The 19,820-nt window shown below is 49.3% G+C and overlaps 1 protein-coding gene across 1 annotated transcript in view; it reads left to right on the top strand.

Moving 5' to 3' along the window:
- Positions 1-19,820, top strand: part of GMDS (GDP-mannose 4,6-dehydratase) — a 412,847-nt gene that overhangs the window by 75,442 nt on the left and 317,585 nt on the right. The window contains exons 2-4 of the mRNA XM_040249271.1: positions 6,280-6,324; positions 12,430-12,517; positions 13,921-14,030. Coding sequence (XP_040105205.1) covers positions 6,280-6,324; positions 12,430-12,517; positions 13,921-14,030 — 243 coding nt within the window. The remainder of the gene's footprint in view (positions 1-6,279; positions 6,325-12,429; positions 12,518-13,920; positions 14,031-19,820) is intronic.

Here is a 19,820-nt window from a genome sequence, read left to right as displayed (position 1 = left end):
GTCAGCGCTCCCGCGTGCTGGGTCAGCGCTCCCGCCCGGCGCTGGGGCTGGTGTCACCGCCACCTGCAGTCACACCAGGGCGCATGAGGGCCTCTGCTTCCCTGGGAAGCGCAGGAGCTTCAGCGCGAGTGTACGACTGGAGACAGAAATGGCGCAGGGTTCAGACCGAAGGGGCTTGTGTTTTAAACGGGAGGGGAGGCGGGTGGGAGGTGGGCAGCCAGCCCCACAGGACACATCCACGCGCCATGCGCGTGGCACACTCACCCAGGCACATGTGTGCTCAGCACCCCGGACGTGCTTCCGGGGCTTTCTATGCAGTTCTGGGGCTGTGCTGCACTGTCTGAGTTGTCCTTCTTCTAACCGTGTGGTTAGAAATGATCTTTCTGTGCCTTATTGGCAGCTCTTCCCTCTAAGCCCACTTTTCTTACGACAGTTTCCTGAAGCACAGAAAAGCATTTTGCTGTGCTGGAGTCAGAGTTGCTGCCGAGTGCTGCACTGGGTTGATGCCCCTGGAGTTCAGGGTTTTGTGTTTTCATTCTTCTTTGCTCATTAAACCAAGAGTTTACAATAATCATTTGCAGTTTGAAAGGAATGAATTTTAAACCAGTTATCATGGGGGTTTGTTCTACCACTAAAAATCTCTGCCCACCTAGTTCCAAATATTTTTTTAGTGTCTTTTATTGGAGATAGAAATTAGTCAGTTTTGTATATTTTCTAGATGCTTAGAGAAACAAACTAATTGAGGAAATACAGCCTACTAGAAAAATGTGTAAGAAATACTAAAGAATAAATAATTTCCGGAAGAAATAGGGCACACAGTCATAAACACAAAAACGTCGTCAGTCTTAATAATATCCTAATCAAAAAATGGAAAGAAAAACATTTTTTAACCTATCAAGCTGAAAATAAAATATTTTCTAAAATTAACTTTTTAGATCATTCCTTTCCTCTATGATATTTTATATTAAGTTTACCATTAGACACAGGACTTAATATTAGAATCTCTTGAAATTGAATGTTAATTTGAAATTAGCATTACAAAATTTTGAGAGTGTTTGTGGGAAAGAACTGAAGATGGAGTGATGCTTTGGCTGACAGTGGTGGGGGGTGTCCAGCCTCTTTCTGAAAGGCTGCCCTTAACCTTCCAGCTCATCACGGCTTCCTGGGAGGCCCTGGACCAGAGGCAGAACCTGGGTCCCCACTGGATGCATGATGTGGGTGTGAGGCGTGTGGCACGTGTGTGTATGCGGTGTGTGCGTGTGGACTGTAATGTGTGAGGTGTGTGCGCAGTGGCTCTCGCCCAGCAGGGGATCCGTGTCAGAGAGGAGGGTCCCTCGTTCTTGGTTGAGCAGCGGCCGCTGGTCACTTGTCTCTGAAAATGAATGTTGCTCAGTCGTGTCCGACCCTTTGTAGCCCATGGACTGTAGCCCGCCAGGCTCCTCTGTCCATGGGATTCTCTAGACGAGAATATTGGAGAGGGTGGCCGTTCCCTTCTCCAGGGAATCTTCTTGACCCAGGGATCGAACCTGGGTCTCCTGCATGGCAGGTAGATTCCTTACCACCTGAACCACTTTTCTCTACGAGGAGGTGAATCACGAGTGAGAATCTGCCCTCTGGCGAGCTCAGCTTTTGTGGGGAAATAATTTTCAACTCTAAAGACTGCAGGAGTGGGATTATTTGTATGTTTTATGTATTGACGGGGTCCTGGACCTGTCAGTTTGTATTTGCCCTCCTAATCCTTGGGGGCTGCGTCTTGGTCTTCCCTCTGCTTCTCAGCTGTAGGTGTTAGTCCAGTGTCTTCATTTTAGTTCTTTTCACAGTGCCTTTTAGTGGAAAATTCTGAGATCTGAGATTCTGGATATCTATTTTTTTCTTTTCTCTCTTTCTTTCCTTTCTGTAACATTCTGCTCCTTCCTAACTGTGTGATTGGACACTGAACATTTAGTGTTTTCAGTCTCCATTTCCTGACCTGTGAAATGAGACAGTGGGATTTATTAATCCCTTTGGGATTTTGAAATCTGTGTTTTTGACGGAGATTTTGTCCAGTGATTTGTGTTGCAGCCATGCGCCTGGTGAAAATGCTTTCCCTGGACATCCTGCCTCTGGATTTCTCACAGTGCCAGAGCTCGTCTTCCCAGGGGCAGTTCTCGTTCCAGTTCACAGCAGTCTCTTCTGTTCACCTGTGAGGTGTCTGTGCTTCTCTCGCTGGAGGTACAAATGACTTTGCTATTGTAACTGCGGTTAGCTGAAAATGTTTGTTGTAGAGCGACTGGCACATTAGACTCGCTGTAGAGCGACCAGGACACCAAGACTCGCTGTAGAGCGACCGGCACGCTAGACGCTCTGTAGAGAGACCTGCACGCCAGACGCGCTGTAGAGAGGCTGGCACACCTAGACGCGCTGTAGAGAGGCCTGCATGCCTAGATGCGCTGTAGAGAGGCCTGCATGCCTAGATGCGCTGTAGAGAGACTGGCACACCTAGACGCGCTGTGGAGAGGCCGGCACGCCAGACGCGCTGTAGAGAGACTGGCACACCTAGACGCGCTGTGGAGAGGCCGGCACGCTAGACTCACAGGAGTTCTTGGCCCACCTGGGGTCACGCGCACGGCAGGCACTGCTGGAAACTCTGGGTGTTTTACTACCTGGTGTTGCAGGTGATGTAGACAGGGGAGTTCATTTTATCGGTGGCCCGTTCTTCACCCGATTCTGCTTGTCTTCCTATGTCTGAAGACGCTTCCTGCAATGCTTTGGCAGAGATGTACGGTCTGATTCAGGTGCCTTTCGGAGGGGCCGGGTGCTCAGGTTGCATCTGAAACAGCATTCTTCTCATTCGTCCTCTGGGCTGGAAGAGGGTCCATGTTTGAAAAGAGAGGAGAAATCGCCCCTCCTCTCTCCGGGAAGAGGGGTGTCCAGGCACATCCGTGTGTGGTCGTGGGTGGGCATGAGCGTCGTCAGGGCTATTTCAGCCTTCTCTGGACATCAGGAGAACGGGGGACTTTCCTCCACTTCTTTCAGCTTTTCATAGATGTGAAATTTTAGATAATTTTTATCCTACAATCAAAATACGATTCAGTTAACTTCTAGAGTTGCTGTGAATTTTATGGGTTTATATCTGGAACATTTCACGGAGGTGAAGGACAGAACTACTCAGGGCCACAGCTGCAGCCCCAGGCACTGAAATCTGCCTGTTTTGGATTCTAGACCGTGGCTCTGGCCCCTGGGCTTTACAGCCCAGAACGAACATCCACCACCAAGCCAAGTCCACCTCCAAATGGCACTGAGGCACTTCCCCAGGGGCACTGGTGCCCACCTGAGGCCCTGTGTCCTGCCCAGTCCTCCGAGCTCCAGGTGGTCCTAAAGTTTGGGACCTCTGCGTTGGCGTCACTTGGGTAAAACAAGAGGCACCGTTGCCCTGTCATGACGGTAAAGCAACGAAAGCAATTTGATTTACCGATGAATCTGTTTTGGAGTTTTTATTACTGTGTTGGGTTTTGACATGGGCTGGTGGGTCCCGGGGGTGGAGCGTGTTTTCTGGGTGACAGTGGTGGGAGCCCCGGTCTCTAGTCCTGCCTCCCCTCTCACGGTGGGGACCAGGTGGGCAGCTGACCTCCACCTGTCTCACAGGCCAAGTGGCTGCTTGCCCTCCAGGGGTGTTCCTGTGAGAATAAGATAGAAAATACTTCTGTGTTTTGAAAATGTCAAAGCCGCAGTGCTTGCTTCAAGCTGTACGGCCTTTAATATGGAAAGGAGATTCTTTTAATAGCTGTGTGCAAAGTCAGATGGAAAGAGTCACAGTTGGAGTGTCAGCTCTCCAGTGAAAACGTTTCTGTGACGAGGACTGAGCCCAGGCTGGAACCTGTCCCAGAGTCAGTGTGCTCATGGTGAGTGAGCGGGGCCCTTAGTCCCTTAGCCCCTCGGGTTTGCAGAGTCGGGTGTCCGGTTGTGGCGCTGGCTGCAGCCTCGGGGGTGTGACGGGTCACTCTTCCACCTGTCCTGCTGGAGGGGCTTCGGCGCAGGGTTGGGGGCCGGGGGAGGCTGGGGCCCGGGGCCCTGCAGCTCCGTTCCCACACTGTGTTGCCGGCCCTATCACTCGGGAGGCTTGGCAAGGAAGTGGGGAGGAAGCGGGTGCCACCGCTGGTGCAGAATGTTCCAGGCGGCTGGAAAGTTTGAGGAGGGCCCGGTGAGAAGAACAGGACCTATTGGCAGCGTCCAGCCCCGGCAGGCCTGCTTCGCATCAGCGTCTGGATAATCACAGCTCGCCCCTCCCCCAGGGTCTCACCGCTGCCTTTTTTTTCTTTTTTAAAACATTCTGGGCAACTGTGGTGAAGTACAGTGCATTTTAACTTTTTATTCCAAGAGAAACAAAAAATGTGCAAAGCATATAAGGCTTTTGGGTCCTGTCGATTGACCTGGCTTGTCGGAGTGTGCGTTGTACAGCAGTCTTGTCTGATTTACTTTGCATGTTGGGTGTGTGAAACCAAGCAGCTGTGTGTATATCACGAGAGGGGGAGGAAAAGGAATATGCCAGAGCACTTCTCTTCTTCTCCACCTGAGTCTATATACCGGAATATTTATATCAAGGAGTCAGAAGAAAATTTGCTGCATGTTTCAATGAACCACAAAATGTGTCCCTGATACCCTTGCCGAGTGGTCCTGCCTGAGTTCGTTCTGACTTCTGCGCTAAAGCGTGAACCCCCTTGAGGCAACCGCGCCATTTCCAGGAGCGGCAGTGTGTCTCCAGTCCCAGCTTTGAGTACAGCAATGATAGGAATAAAGCCCGCTTCATTTTTCTTATTCCTGGAGTATCTGATAGACACCTTTGAACCTCAAAAGGATATTTTAAGGTTTTTCTCAAACTTAGGAAACCAAAGAAAACCCAAGTGCTCCCAACCAGATTTGTGCACAGAGCCCCAGCAGCTGTGAAGCCTGGATGGATGAGGGGCCTGCCTGGGCTGGGAGCGAAAACACAGCTATGGGCTGGTTGTGAAGCACCTGGTCACCCGGGCAGGGCTGGGGTGGTCTGTACCATCACTGTCTCTGGAACCGTGATTTTGTGCCGTGCGGCCTCTTAGTGGTTCAGTTAGATGACTCTCACGCTTTCTTCCCTGAAAGTGGCACATAAAATACACAGACCCCCTCTCCTTACTTAGGCATTTATAAAAGAATTTTAGAAAATAAGTTGGGAGGGGATTCCCTGGTGGCTCAGTGGTGAAGAATCTGCCTGCCCACGCAGGAGACATGGGTTCGATCCTGATCTGGGAAGATCCCACATGCCGTGGAGCAGCTTAGCCGGTGCAGCACAGCTACTGAGCCTGAGCTCTGGAGCTCGGGAGCCTCAACGAGAGACGATGCCACAAGGAGGAGGCCCACACTGCAGCTGCAGAAGGGCCCCCGCCTGTCACGGCTAGAGAAGGGCCTGGCTGCAACAGAGGCTCCGCACAGCCTAAATAAATAAAATAAAACAAAAAACAAGTTGCAAATCTCTGTGTTTAGTCTGACACCTTGATCTTAGAGAATGCTCGACTTAAGATGCGTGCAAACGGAGCTCTTACTACTCTATATGAAATAAGTGCACTCCTTCTATTGAAACCCATTCACGCGTGCAGGCACACGGGCAGGGATGGTACAGATCTGATCACGTCTACTGCCCCCACCTCCACCCCCCTCAAACCCCTAAACCCTTTCTCGTGACTCTCCAGCCCCTTGGGCCCGAAGCCTGGAGGGCCTCTTCTCCACGTGCTGGCTTTTCCCAGGGACGTCAGCACCCTGCGCTGTCGGCCCCTCCCCGTCCTCGCCCTGCCCTCTCCGCGGCCCCCACAGCTCCTGTGTCGTCCCTCCCCCAGTGACCCCCCACCCCCGGTTTTGTCCGAGCCCTGTCTTCTGTCCCAGCAGCACCAAGGCCTTCTGCAAGGCCCACACGTTCTGTGTGTTTCACACGGCTTACAAGTGGCCAAACCTGAACCAGATCCACCAGACTCTGAAGCCTCACATTCTGCCCGTTGCCCTCAGTGTCCCTGCCCTCAGTATCTCTCCCTGCGCGGGTAGTGATGCCAGCGGCCCCCGCCTCGTCCCCCCACAGGCTCAGATGAGCTCCCGCCTGTGGAAAGGCCCGGAGGACAGCAGAGCAGTGCGCTGTGTTCACGTCGGATGTCGTCTGAGCCGTTTTTCTCGGCGGTTGCGTTGGGCCTTTCTACGTCCACAGAGCCCCTGAAAGGCTGTTCTCAAGCCTTGGTCGTGGCTGCGGTGGGTCTGACGTTGTCCCTCTTCCTTGTCTTCCAGGACGGCTCCTACCTGGCCGAGTTCCTGCTGGAGAAGGGCTACGAGGTGAGTGCCTGAGCGGGTGGAATCCCGCGGCCTCCTGCTTCCTCTGCTTCCTCTGCGCGTGTTTTCCACGGAAACTCGGATAAGGCGGCGGGGGCGGAATGAGCTCCCGGGCCTGTCCCCGTGCCAGCCCATTGTGCCCTTTATCTGCTGGCGAACGCGGGCGGCGCCCCCTCCCCGCTCTCGGCTCTGCTCGCTCCCCACATGCTCAGATAAACCAGCAGCCAGGCCCGCCAGGCCCTTCTCGGGTGACTTTATGAGGTCGTGGCTACACAAAAAAGTCCCGCTCCCAGTGAAGTCCCTTGATTTGCATCGAGCAGTAACAGCTCGCTGCCCCCCAGCCTGAGCGGCAGACTTGACCTCAGGACGCTGGCTTTCCAGCTCTTGGCCCGTGGGCTGGGGCGGCCAGTGCCGCGGCTGGGCTTGCTGCCCTTGCCCTCGTCTTCCTTTCCTGCTGCTTCTCCTCCTTCCAAGTTTACTGCTCTCCCCAAAACAAACAAGAGTTTCATGTATGAAATGGGTGTAGCTCCGTGTGGGCACCTTACCCTTTTTGAGAACAGTGGTTGGACGCGTGCCTCTCGAGAGACTCGTGCTCTGCAGTCACCAGAGTCCCGAGCAGCGGCCCCCGTGCCACCCTGATTCGGGCGTGTTTGCGTGGATAGCTTGGGCCGCCACCTTTTTCCAGGGGCAGGTGCGTTGTTTGGAAATGTGCGCCGTGGACCGTGGGGGAGCAATAGCCAGGGATCTGGCAGCTGAGCCCGGCAGGACCGGAAGGAAAGGAACGTAGGGTTGTCTTTTTTTAACTGTAACTCATAATTTTTGAGAACTTTGACTCTTAGACTTTAATTAGGCGCAGATATGATTGAACCTTCTGTGTCTTTATCAAATAATAACTAGTTCTACATCTTGTAATGCCATCAAGATAGGTAAAATGTAATTATAGGAATATACATGTACACACATGTTCATATACATGGATTCCTGTAATAATTGGGTGATCAGTATGTATTCTGCAAAGCAGAGCATTTTAGAGTTATGTTATATTTGATATCATTAGAGAAGGAAATGGCAACCCACTTGGAACAGGCCAACTCCAGTATTCTTGCCTGGAGAATCCCATGGACAGAGGAGCCTGGCAGACTACAGTCCATGGGGTCACAAGGAGTCAGACACGAGTGAGTAACTGAGTGCACACACACACAGACACAGACACACAGACACACACACGTACGCACACACGCGCGCACACACACACACACACGCGCGCACACACACACACACACACACACACACGAGTGCTCATAAAGAGAGCAGATCTAGCCGGTGTTCACTATTTATAGGATGTCTGCAGGTGTCATCTTGTGATGAGAAAAGCCAATAATTCTCAGGTTTTATAGAAAATCTCCCTTTAACCTTTATGGATTTAATTCTCCACATTGTTAAAGTGCAGAGGGCAATTTGCCCCTTTGTAGCGCCAGCCAACTTGGAGCAGGGGGTGAGCAGGCAGGGTGCTTCCGAGGCAGCCCTTGGCCATCCCCACGCAGGACTGTGTCCTTATCCTTTGCCAGCTCCACGGCCTCTCGGAGACTTAGGAACTGCGTCCCCGTGCCCCCCAGATCGTGGTGAAGAGCCGGTGAGATGCCTGTGGGCAACGGTGCAGAGGAGCCCGGGGGCGGGGGGCTGACCCCAGAGGCAGGGGTGCAGCTCGGTGCTGACCAGCCGAGGGACACAGACTCTGCAGGAGGCCCTTGGCCCGCCTGTTACTTGCACCAGGGAAGGGCAGGTGTGTGACATGGCCCAGGTCCCAGCCCTGCGCCTGCTTCTTCTCATCGTGAGAGAAAAGGAAGCCAGAGGAGTGAAGCTTCCTGTGAAGGTCCCTCTGGTTTCAGGTGCCTTCCTGGCATCGTCGTTAGCAGATAAGCCAACAGTATGCTTTTGTACCTATTTGTGCAAAAATACAGAGAAACCAGAAAAATGAAGGACACGGCCAAACCCTCGAAAAGCTGTATCTGGGAGCATGTGGACAACCTATGTTGCTTCACTCGGTGACAGGGGACAGGGACTCAGAATATAAAGAGGACAGGGGAGCGCGGTGTCCCTGCCTGGGAGGAGCCGTCCCCAGGGAGCCGCAGGAGAGAAGAGCTGGCGGGGGCTGTCTGCTAGGACCAGCTCCCGAGCGCCAGTTCCTGAGCTGTGGGTCCTTCCTTCTGAGTTGCTGGAAATCCTCGAGGCCTCAGTGCAAAGAGGCCAAGCTTTCCGTGGCTTTCATTCTGCAACGTGCTGGCTGTTGGCCTGACGGCCACGTCTGCCCTCCGTAGGCCGAGGTGCTGGCCGCGTGGTCTCGGCAGCACCCTGGCCTGTGGATGGGAGTCACGATCGGACGGGCAGTGAGGGCGCTGTGCTTTCACTCTGCAGAGGACACTCTGTGCGCGGGCATGGCCCGAGCGAGCGCGGTTACTGCCCGTATATGTGCTGGCCGCCGCCCGTGCGTGCGCGGGCACTGCCTGTGCAAGCGTGGTCACTGCCAGTATATGTGCCGGCCTCCGCCCGTGCGTGCGCGGCCGCGGCCCGTGCGTGCAGGCCGTTGACGGAACCATGTCATCCGGCTTCTCAGAGGCAGGAGCCTCAAGCAGCCTCTGGAGGACTCTTGACTCCAGGAGAAATGACGACGTGGAGAATTTAAAAATCCAGTGGTGATGGCTTTCTGTTTTCTTCACTGTGGTCAGTCAATCGACTGTGATCAGTTAATCAGCATTTCTGTGTTATACAGCCTAATCTGACTCTTGGTTTTGAAGTCAAACCAGCTTTGTTCTGACATTGTGAGAACTTGAAATTCTCTTTTTCATCACTTTATTTTTCAGAAATGCTTACTTCCATTCAACACCCTCAGATTTTCAGAAATTTTGTTTTTCAACTTCTGTAATTTAATAATAATTTTGGTTAAATTTATTCGAAGTTAGCTCATTCATCTTTTCACTTTGGTTTCCTCGCTCATTTCTTTTTCTCCAAAAATCCTTATGAAAACAAACAGAAAATCCTGCGTATTAAATACATCCCTTCGGTAAGAAAAAGCCACTAATCTCAAATTCTTAACTAGATTATCCAACGTGCACACATTTTGGCTTGTCTTAAAGTTTGCGTTTCACCTGTCTCAGAAGTAGACAGACTCAGCTTTCATTAGTTTAGAATAATACCTGCTGTCATGGATTAAACATTTGGCACTGTTTCTTCCCCTATATACACATACCAAGAGTTGGGAGTGAAGGGAAATTAAAACACAATTTTTTTTTCCTTTTAAAAAAGGCCCCAAACTAGTGCTTAATGCTTTTGCTTGTAAGTGACTTGCTGTGATTTCGTGTAATTATCTGATTTTCATATGGGGTCCATCAATGTCATTGAATATTTTTAACAGTCATTTATGTTGATATAAAGGGGTTCCCTGGTGGCTCAGCTGGTAAAGAATCTGCCTGCAATGCAGGAGACCCTGGTTCAATACCTGGATCAGGAGAATCTGCTGGAGAAGGGTTAGGCTACCCACGCCAGTACTCTGACCTGGAGAATTCCATGGACTGTGTAGTCCCTGGGGTCGCAAAGAGTCGGACACAACTGAGTGACTTTCACTTTCACTTTATGTTGATATAAAATGTGTATGTATATAGCATTTCTCTTTGCTTTGGGCTGTTGGGATATGTGACTTATCCAGAGACCAGCCTTCAAGAGAAAAAGACTAAATCATATTATTTATAGTTTTTCATTGTCAAAACTAAGTTATCTGTTTTTAGAACTTAAAAACTTCCCTCTATCCTATTAAATAAAGCTCAGATTACATCTGAGATCTCTGTATTTCAGAAGTAACTGGTAGTAAATACCAGTTTTGATATGATAAGTATACATGTGAACTTGGTTTTTACTAAACAAAGTTTATTAAGCTTATAGAGTAGCTGAACTTTGTCATTAACAACTTGAAAAATTGGAGACTATGAGGTTGAATTAATTCAAAGTTTAGTGTAAGTAGAATTTTCTCTGCTTTTAAATTAAGTAATGGGAGTGTGTGTGTGTGTGTGTGTGTGTGTGTGTGTGTGTGTGTGTACTAGGTCGCTTCAGTCATGTCCGATTCTTTGCAGCCCCAGGGACTGTAGCCCACCAGGCTCCTCTGTCCATGGGATTCCTTAGGGGAGAATACTGGGGTGGGCTGCCATGCCCTCCTCCAGGGGATGTTCCCCACCCAGGAATCGAACCTGCACCTCTCAAGTCTTCCGCACTGGCAGGCAGGTTCTTTACCACTAACCCCGCCTGGGAAGCCCTTAAGTAAGGGGCTTGTATACCCAAATCTCAGTGTAACGTCTCCTAGATTTTACTGTTGGCTTCCCGAAACGTCAACCAAGTTTGTGATATTCCTGTCTTAAAGTATTCTCATGTTTGCAAACTTGTTTTGGTTTTAGCTCTCTTGGGCAATACTGTGGTTCTAGCTCTTTGCAGGAAGCATCTGACCAGCAGAATTATTAACTCTGGATGTGTCGCACCCTTTGCAGAAGCCAGTTTCTCATGTATGCCACGTAAAATGACGATGACATTTCTTTCTCTTTGAAAGAAAGTCTTATGTGCTTATAACTCCCCACCCCCCCCACACTAGGAATATTTGAGTCATGCCAAGGATTAATTTTTGTTCGAAATAGACAGAAAACGATTGAGTTAAAATATAGAAGTGTATTCAGCTGCAAATGAAACTACCCAATGTAGGAGGAACTCTTCTAAAATAAGAGAAGGATTAAAACTGCCACCAGGAGAACTGGAACGTGGGCAGCCGGTGACATAAGCTGGTATTAGCATTGGCAACGTGGAGGAGGAAGTGAGAGCAGGTCTTGAACAATTTCTCTAATGTGTCTGACACAAATAGTCTTTTCTTCAGTGTTGGACAGGTATGCGTTCTGGTTCCAACTACTTTTTTTCCCCCTCACACTTGTCATGGTTAAGTCAAAGATAAAGATTGAAAGAAAAAAATCTTCCCTTCCTTTGAGTTTCCTTCATGTCTTAAATCTCATAGGACCTCAGTCTTGTCCCTGCCCTGAACTACTTCGCCTTCTTAGCTTTTCCACATGACTGCATAATAGCAGCTGCTCCCTAGTTCTCTCCTGGATGGAGATACGTGTTTGTTTAGACACCCAGTGCCTGCTGCAGAGCTCGGGGGTGCTGGGCCGGGCGGGAGGCGTAGAGCCCTGACCTCGTGTTCAGTCCAAGAGACGGGCCAGGCTTGCAGTGGATGAGGCCTCACAGGGTCTGTCTTCAGTTCCAAATGGAAGAGATATTTTTATCAGCGGTAGGACTAAGTGTGTGTGTTTGGAAAAGGAGACACTTGAGTATCTACAGCTGAGCGCTCACTGTGAAGTCATGTCATTATCTAAATACTTTGGTTGAGATTGGCAGTAAAAACACTGGAAAGGGTTGGAGGGAGGTGCCTGCAGGTGGAGGCCAGGGGCTGGGGGAAGAGCAAGTAGTGGAACTATTTCTACTAATTCAAGATAACGTCTGTATATCACACTTAGAGAATGCCTGTATATCACACAGAGAACGTCTGTATATCACACTTAGATAACACCTGTATATCACATTTAGATAACATCTGTATATCACAAATAACGTCTGTATATCACAAATAACATCTGTATATCACACTTAGAGAACGCCTGTATATCACACTTAGATAACGCCTGTATATCACACTTAGATAACGCCTCTATATCACAGAGAACGCCTCTATATCACACTTAGAGAACGCCTGTATATCACACTTAGATAATGCCTCTATATCACACTTAGATAACGTCTATCACACTTAGATAACGCCTGTATATCACACTTAGAGAACGCCTGTATATCACACTTAGATAACACCTCTATATCACACTTAGATAACGTCTGTATATCACACTTAGATAACGTCTATCACACTTAGATAACGCCTGTATATCACACTTAGAGAACGTCTGTATATCACACTTAGATGTTGTTCCAAAAAGCTGAACGTTAGCAGAACGACCTCTGAGTTTCTGTCAGTCTTCATTAATGATTTATAACTTATCCTTTTCCTTCCACATGATAAAAATGAAGGTCCACGGCATTGTACGGCGATCCAGTTCATTCAATACTGGCCGAATCGAGCATCTGTATAAGAACCCCCAGGCTCACATCGAAGGAAGTAAGCCATTTTCTGTCTCTAAACTCTCTTTCTGTGTAACTTCCTGTATTATGATAAGGTATTTTCAAGTGTTGTTCTCCTCAAAGCCCATCACACCCCAGTTATTTACCCCTGAGTTACCTGCCCTGACTGCTGTCTGCACACTCTGAAGCCCTTCGCTGCCTGCCTGCGGCCCTGGGCTGTGCAGTCATTGTGCTGAGGCTGTGCCCAGGGGCCTGGCAGGTGACGCTGCCCGAGAGCCCGCAGCAGGCCAGCCTTTGATCCCCTTCTCCAGGTGTCCTCGTGCCCTGGAGCCAGATCAGCTCCACACAGAGCCCACCTCTGCTTTGCACGTTTGGTCTAATTTAATCAAGTCAAGCAGTCTTTGTACATTAATTTTAAACATAATCGGGGAGTACAGGTCCAAAAGCAGATGCAGGTCAAAAATCTCTGTAAATCTCTTCACAGGCGGTTGTCAGTCTCTGCAGTTGTGTGTTGTTTTTGGTGACATACTTGCAAGCTGACATCCCAGTTTTCTCATCTGACCTTGGCAGCAGTTCCTGAGGTCATGAATGAGTCTGTTTTGCCGGTGGAGGCAGAGAGAGGTTGACTCTATCACGGCCCGCAGCACGTGGCAGACACAGGTGGGACGAGGACATGGGTACCGCCCGCCAGCAGAGACCCTCCGGGAGCCTGTGCTCACTTCAAGGCCCTGCATATTGAAAGGTTTGGGTTCATCGCACAGCAGCGATGTCATCAGGAAGATGACCTGCTGGCTGTCTTTCCACCTTAATACTAGGTTTTCCAGTGAAGCCTCTCTGAGAATCACCATCATTTTGTGCAAAATGCAGAAAGGTACTGCTGTTGTATTTAGCTGTAGACCAAAATGTAAAAGTAATGAAAATATCAAGTTAGTAGGTTGCCCCCTGGCCTGTGTCACCTGTTTCCAGCAGGGAAGTCCACGTGGGGGTCGGCTGAGATTTGGGATCAGAGCACTTTACATGTCTTTTGATCAGCCGTGGCCCACGTCAGGCATTCCACAGTGGCTCCGGGACTGTCTACGAAGGACTGGATGAAAGTTTCTGAACAGAGCCTTCCTCTCCACCACAGGTTTCTCTGGAGAGTGTGCACTTTATTGCCAGATTTTCTTTGAATCCCATTCTTCTGTGGCATGTCTTACAGTCACCCGGGAGCCATAAGCTACATTAATTGTGTAACATCTGTGGTGATTTTGTTGGTGTGGAAAGCGCATCAGAGTTTTCGCAGGTCCTCTATAGACGTGGCAGCAAGTGTGAGCCTCTGGTGTTTCGAGTCTTTCCAGATGACAGTCACGGGCTGCCACCCCAGAACCCATCTAGGCTTCAGGTTTTCAGAAGGCACGGCGCTGTTCCCTTGCCGCTCACGGTGTTGTTTCAATCCTGCAGACATGAAGCTGCACTACGGCGACCTCACCGACAGCACCTGCCTCGTGAAGATCATTAACGAGGTGAGGCCCACCGAGATCTACAACCTCGGAGCCCAGAGCCACGTCAAGGTGAGCCGCCCGCCAGAGCCTGCTTCCTCTGCTCTGTCCTGAGTTCCGCAGTTTCCTTTTTTCTGCTGCTTCTTTTTTTTTTCCTCATTTTGTGTCTTTTAATTTATTTTTTAAATTATTTTTTAAAATTTACTTTTAATTGGGGGAAAAGTGCTTTACAATGTTGTGTTGGTTTCTGCAGTACAATAAGGCAAATTAGTGATTCTTAATACAGTCCTAAAACCACTAGTTCCAGTCCTCAAGTCTAATTCTTCGCAAAGTTTGGGTGTTAAGAATCCTAACAGAAATGCTAATACCATTTCTAAAAGTCTATTCTCTGTTAGTGAACAGTGTATTAAACCTTACTGATGACATTAGAATAAAAGTGTTCGTTTCTTTGGGGTTGATCTTACAGTCACAAACCCCACTTAGATGTATTTTCTGCTACCTTAACCCACACTGTGCATGAAGTCTTTTGTTCAAATGTTGGAAAATTAAGTCAATAAAACTTCTATTTTAATATTAATTTTTGGCAGTGATGATATCACTGGCTGAGAAAATACTATTTTTGAGTGCCAATGTGTGAGAATTAATGGAATCGACCTTTTCTTGTGAGCAGTGCACATTATTGGGAGAAAAACCCTGTTTGGACTCTTGTTCCTTCCGCGCTGTGGTACAGACAGCTCCCGCCGACTTCTTTCTGTGGATTCAGGCAGATTCTCCGGGGGGTCTGTCTGCCTCTCCTTAGAGGAGGCTCTTTCTGGAACCTAGGGAGCTGCCCCCAGCATTCTGGCAGTCTGCTTGACTCCAGCTTCTGCTGCTGTGTCCGGGTGAGATCCGCAGCCAGGGATGGTATGAGTCCTTTTAGATGCGTGTTTAATCAGGGTAGTTAGTGGAGCTTAGAAATAGAAGCAACTAACTCCAAGTTAAAGCAGCCCCCACCCCCAAACTGAAGGGAGCAGAAACTCTATCAGCTTTTTTGGCTGTTTCATCAGTAAACCTGGCATTCTGGCTTCAGAAAGAATTTGAGGTGGTTGCTGTTTCTCCACACCCCCAGCGTGGGGTGAAATGGAAACTAGATGCCTGTTTTATAACCTCTGCCAGTTTAAGGAAGAAATTACAGACAAGATCAATGAAACCAAGGGTAGAACATAGTAAGAGAAGCAAGTAGAAGGCCCGATTTCATTATTGACGCCAAAATTAGACCCTCACAGCACATTTTTCTCCAAGATGTCACCTTTGGAGGATGGCAGCCGATTCGCCAGTAGTGATACTTCTTTACCAGTCTGTGCTATGGCGGAAGGTGCTTGTTTCCTTTCTTAGTTTCTGATGATTCTGTTCTATATCCACGCTTAAGCTCTGGGCTGTGGAAGGTGTCAGGGTCTTGTCTTTTGATGAGCACAGAGTTATTTTTCTAAGTGATTCTGAGTGTATTTTCCATCTGAAAAGGTGTCTCTGGCATGCTGTGCCTTGAGGGCCTGTCCCCTCTCCTCTGGAGAAGCAGTAACTGCCACTCCAGGAGTGAAGACTTTATCCTGGATTGAGGCAGCCTGTCCATCTTCACGTCGTAATTTATCTCTAGGCTTCTTGCTGTCTCCAGACAAAACAGAGTGTTTTGGAATGAATACTCTGTTACCCAGCTTCCTTTAGATGAGGACGTTTCCTTTGTGGTGGTGTTTAATAGATGGTTTATCACCTCTGGAAGTCATCAGGTGGAATGGTGGGAAGAGGCAGGGATTTTATAGACTTATGTGTATAAGGACTTCCCCTGTCATTTTTAGCATTAAATGAGTCAGTCTTCTCTTTCTCCAAAATGTCTTTGTAATTAGTTCAGAAAGTCCAGCATGCTTTCTGTACATGCAGTGTCCTGGTGTGTCTGGTTAGCACCCCCGAGCAGCCGGGCTGTGCGCACAGAGACCACGGGAGCTTAGCTGGTGTCTTCTAGTGGCCCCACGTGAAGTTTATCTGTTTTATTGGGTTTTGTCTGCTTCGCCTAACGGCCAGCTAATGGGCAAAAATGGTGCTTAATTGGAAATGAATTTTGGCTTGTAAAATAGGTTGGCCCTTCAGTGGCATTTGCGTGCATGGCAGAGTGGAGCACCCACCTCTGCCACAGGGGGTCTTGCTTTCTCACGGATGGCAGAGGTGGGCGCTGACATCCTTGGGTCTTTAGTGATAGGTGATCTCAGTCTCGGGAAAGCGTGCATGGTGTCAGGGAGGTTCAGGGAGGAGTTTACAGACACTCTTAGTGGGAGCAGGTAGTTGAAATTGAGGTAAAAATACAAGGCTGAGAGTCAGAAGCGAGGAGACGTGGAACATGTTTGTGACATGATGCATGCCCAGCGTAAGCTGAGTGAGAAGTGTGCTGGGAGGAATCGGAGATGGGCAGGTGGGGCACTGGGCTGGGCTTGAGCGGCCTCTATGTGTTTTTTTTTTTAATTAGCCAGTTTTTAAATTGAAGTAGTTAATTTACAATGGAATGTGGTTCCCTGTGCTGTACAGCAGATTTTTGTTGTTTATTTATTTTATATGTAGTGTTTATGTTAATTCCATAATTATTAATTCCATAATTAATTCCCTAAATTCCTCATTTATCGCTCACCTTGCCACCCGCTGTCCCTGGTGGCAGCCATAAATCTGTCTTCTCTGTCTGTGAGTCCATTTTTTGGTAAAGAAGTTCATCTGTATCATTGTTTTAGATTCCACACACAAGTGATATCGTGTGACTTTTGCCTTTCTCTGGCCATCCTCACTTAATATGACACTCTGTAGGATCATCCAACTCGTCCATTCTGAAGGAGATCAGCCCTGGGATTTCTTTGGAAGGAATGATGCTAAAGCTGAAACTCCAGTACTTTGGCCACCTCATGTGAAGAGTTGACTCATTGGAGAAGACTCTGATGCTGGGAGGGATTGGGGGCAGGAGGAGAAGGGGACGACCGAGGATGAGATGGCTGGATGGCATCACGGACTCGATGGACACGAGTCTGAGTGAACTCCAGGAGTTGGTGATGGACGGGGAGGCCTGGCGTGCTGCGGTTCACGGGGTCGCAGAGAGTCGGACACGACTGAGCGACTGAACTGAACTGAGCTGAGGATCACCTGTGTTTCTGCAAATGGCACTATCTCACTTTTTCCTGTCTGATATTCCATTGTATACACGGACCACATCTTCTTTATCCATCCGTCTGTTGATGGACACAGGTGGCTTCCAAGTCTTGGCTATTGTAAACAGTGCCTCAGTGAACACTGGGGTGCATGTATCTTTTTGGCATAGAGTTTTCATCTTTCCTGAATATATGCCCAGGAGTGGGATTGTGGGATCACTTACTCTTGATTTTAGTTTATAGAGCCCCCATACTAGTTTCTGTAGTGGCTGCACCAATTTACGTTCCCGCCAGCAGTGTCCCAGGCTCTCTTTTCTCCACAGCTTCTCCAGTGTTTGCAGTTTGCAGACTTCAATGACGGCTGTTCTGGCTGCTGTGAGCTGATAGCTCGTTGTGGTTTTGATTGGCGTTTCCCTGGTGTTTACTGATGCTGAGCGTCTTTTGCTCACTGTGGTTCCTTCAGCTCTGCTCTTTTGCGTGATCGCTTTGGCTGTTCAGAGTCTTTTGTGTTTCCATACAAATTTAAAAGGTTCATCTCTGCGACAGACACCGTTGGTGATCTGGTGGGATCGCACGGGCTGTGGGGCCGCCTTGGGGCCTGCAGTTACTTTGACAGTGGTGTTTCTGCCAGTCCAAGAGCATCTCTCTCTCCATCTGTCTGTGCTGCCTTTGCTTTCTTTCCTAAGTGTCTTACAGTTTTCAGAGTACGGGCCCTTTGCCTCCTCAGGTAGGTTTATTCTAAGTATTTTATTCTTTTTGATGTGATGGTGAATGGGCTTGTTTCCTTAATTTCTCTTCTTGATATTCCATTGTTAGTGTGTAGGCATGCGACAGACTTGTTTCCTGCCGCCTCTCTCAATTCCTTCATGAGCTTTAGGAGTTTACTGGCAGCATCGTTAGGATTTTCTGGGTATAGCGTCATGTCATCTGCAAACAGTGACAGTTTACTTCTTCCTTTCCCGCCTAGATTCCTTCTATTTCTTTTTCTTCTCTGATTGCTGTGGCTAGGACTTCCAGAATTTTGTTGAATAAAAGCAGCACGGATGAGCTCCTTGTCTTGTTTCTGAACAGGAGACAGATTCAGAGGTGAGTGGAGGTGGGGCTTCGCAAGTGCAGGAAGCTGGTGGGTGAAGGCGGCGGCAGCCGACCTGGGCGTGAGGTGGATGAAGCGGGGGGCCTGGTGAGGCGGCCCACTGCCATCAAGACGGGGGGCCTGTGGTCCCAGTGCCGGAAGCAGGTGTTGGAGGAAGGACTGCTGAGCTGGCTGGGGGTGCGAGGGGGCCCCCTGGACACGTTCTCCCAACAGGACTTGAGGGACACTCAGGTAATGCAGGTCAAAGGTAACTTAAAGTATGTTGTGAGGTTGGAGAAGGATTTGGAGTTCAGTCCTAAGGATTCTCGAGAGGCTGAAGCCAAGGCAGCAGGTGGAGACAGAGGATGAAGACTGATCCTCAGGGAGGGGAGCGCCTAGACTGGGGAGGGTGGGAGTCAGGGATGACAAGGGGACGGGATGGGGAGACAGGAGGGTGGAACCATGTGAGCCAGTCAGCAGATCAGGCCCCCTGAGGCAGGAGCAGCGTCTGCAGGCTGGGTGAGGGCCAGGCACGAGCGGTTCGTGACGTAGGGATGGCTCAGTGATGCGAAGACAGAGGGTCAGGAGGGAACCCATAGTGAGTGGCTTCTTCTCTAGAAGTTTCCTGCCTGAGGAGGGCCCACCACAGCATCAGCCATAGGGTCTGACCTGCGGGGTCCTGCTCTTCCAGGATGTGTCCTGGCGATGCTGACCTGGCGGGGGCCTCCCTTTGAGAGCCGCTGCTCTTGGTTTCTCTCTGTGTGATATGCACCTTAAACGCATTCTCCCTTTGGCGGCGCATAGTTTTGTATACATAAATTCTCTGTCAGATAATGACGGGTGAGCTTGTAAAGCCTGAAACGGTACCTTCCCTCCGAAATGGGGAGGATGGAGGGAGTCTAAGGAGAATCGGATGTATGTTCACAGCAGAATCCTCGACACTCAGACGTGTTCTGCTGACCAGTGTGTGGCCGGTGACAGCGCTTACGTCCTGGCTCCCCAGGTGCTCTGGGGGAGTAGGTGAGCGCAGACCATGATCACAGTGTCCCTGGAAAGCCCATGTTCCATGCGCTCTTCCTTCTGTGATCTCACATCAGGTGGATTCTTAATGATGGGCAGGGTCGGTGTGGGGAGGGCCCGCCTGACGGCAGCTGGTGATGGCAGGCCGTGGTGGGGGCTTCTGCCCCTCCTGCCCCCTCTCCAAGGCTCTGTGGGTCGGTCTCAGCTGCCTCCCTGCTCTCCCAGCAGCTTGTTACTGGGCTGGAATGGAAAACACGTATTTTGTTCCTTATAATTAATTTCTCTGTATGAACCAATTTTGTAGAATTTATTGTATTCATGGATAATAGTTTTTAAACAAAAATTATTTCTGGGAGTTTAATGTTCGTAAGAAGTTGATTAGAATGCTTCTCTTACTTGGTTTGGAGTTCCACAGAAAGAAAGCTCTGATACCCGCACGCACTGTTTCATTCTGAATCCGTGACCTCTGGATGGGGCGTTGTTTGCGGTGGCCTCTCTTTGTGTAGGATAGAGTCTGCTCTCGCTCTCACTTCCAGTTAATTTGATGTGGGCTATGGTATGCTAAAAGTAAGGAAAATAAAATAATAGGAAGTTGGTCTGGTTTCCTGTAGG

The sequence above is a fragment of the Oryx dammah genome, unplaced genomic scaffold (genome assembly GCF_014754425.2).
Source record: "Oryx dammah isolate SB20612 unplaced genomic scaffold, SCBI_Odam_1.1 HiC_scaffold_11, whole genome shotgun sequence".
NCBI classification, from domain to species: Eukaryota; Metazoa; Chordata; class Mammalia; order Artiodactyla; family Bovidae; genus Oryx; species Oryx dammah.
Note: the sequence above shows the minus strand (reverse complement) of the source record. Positions and strands in the feature narration are given on the sequence as shown.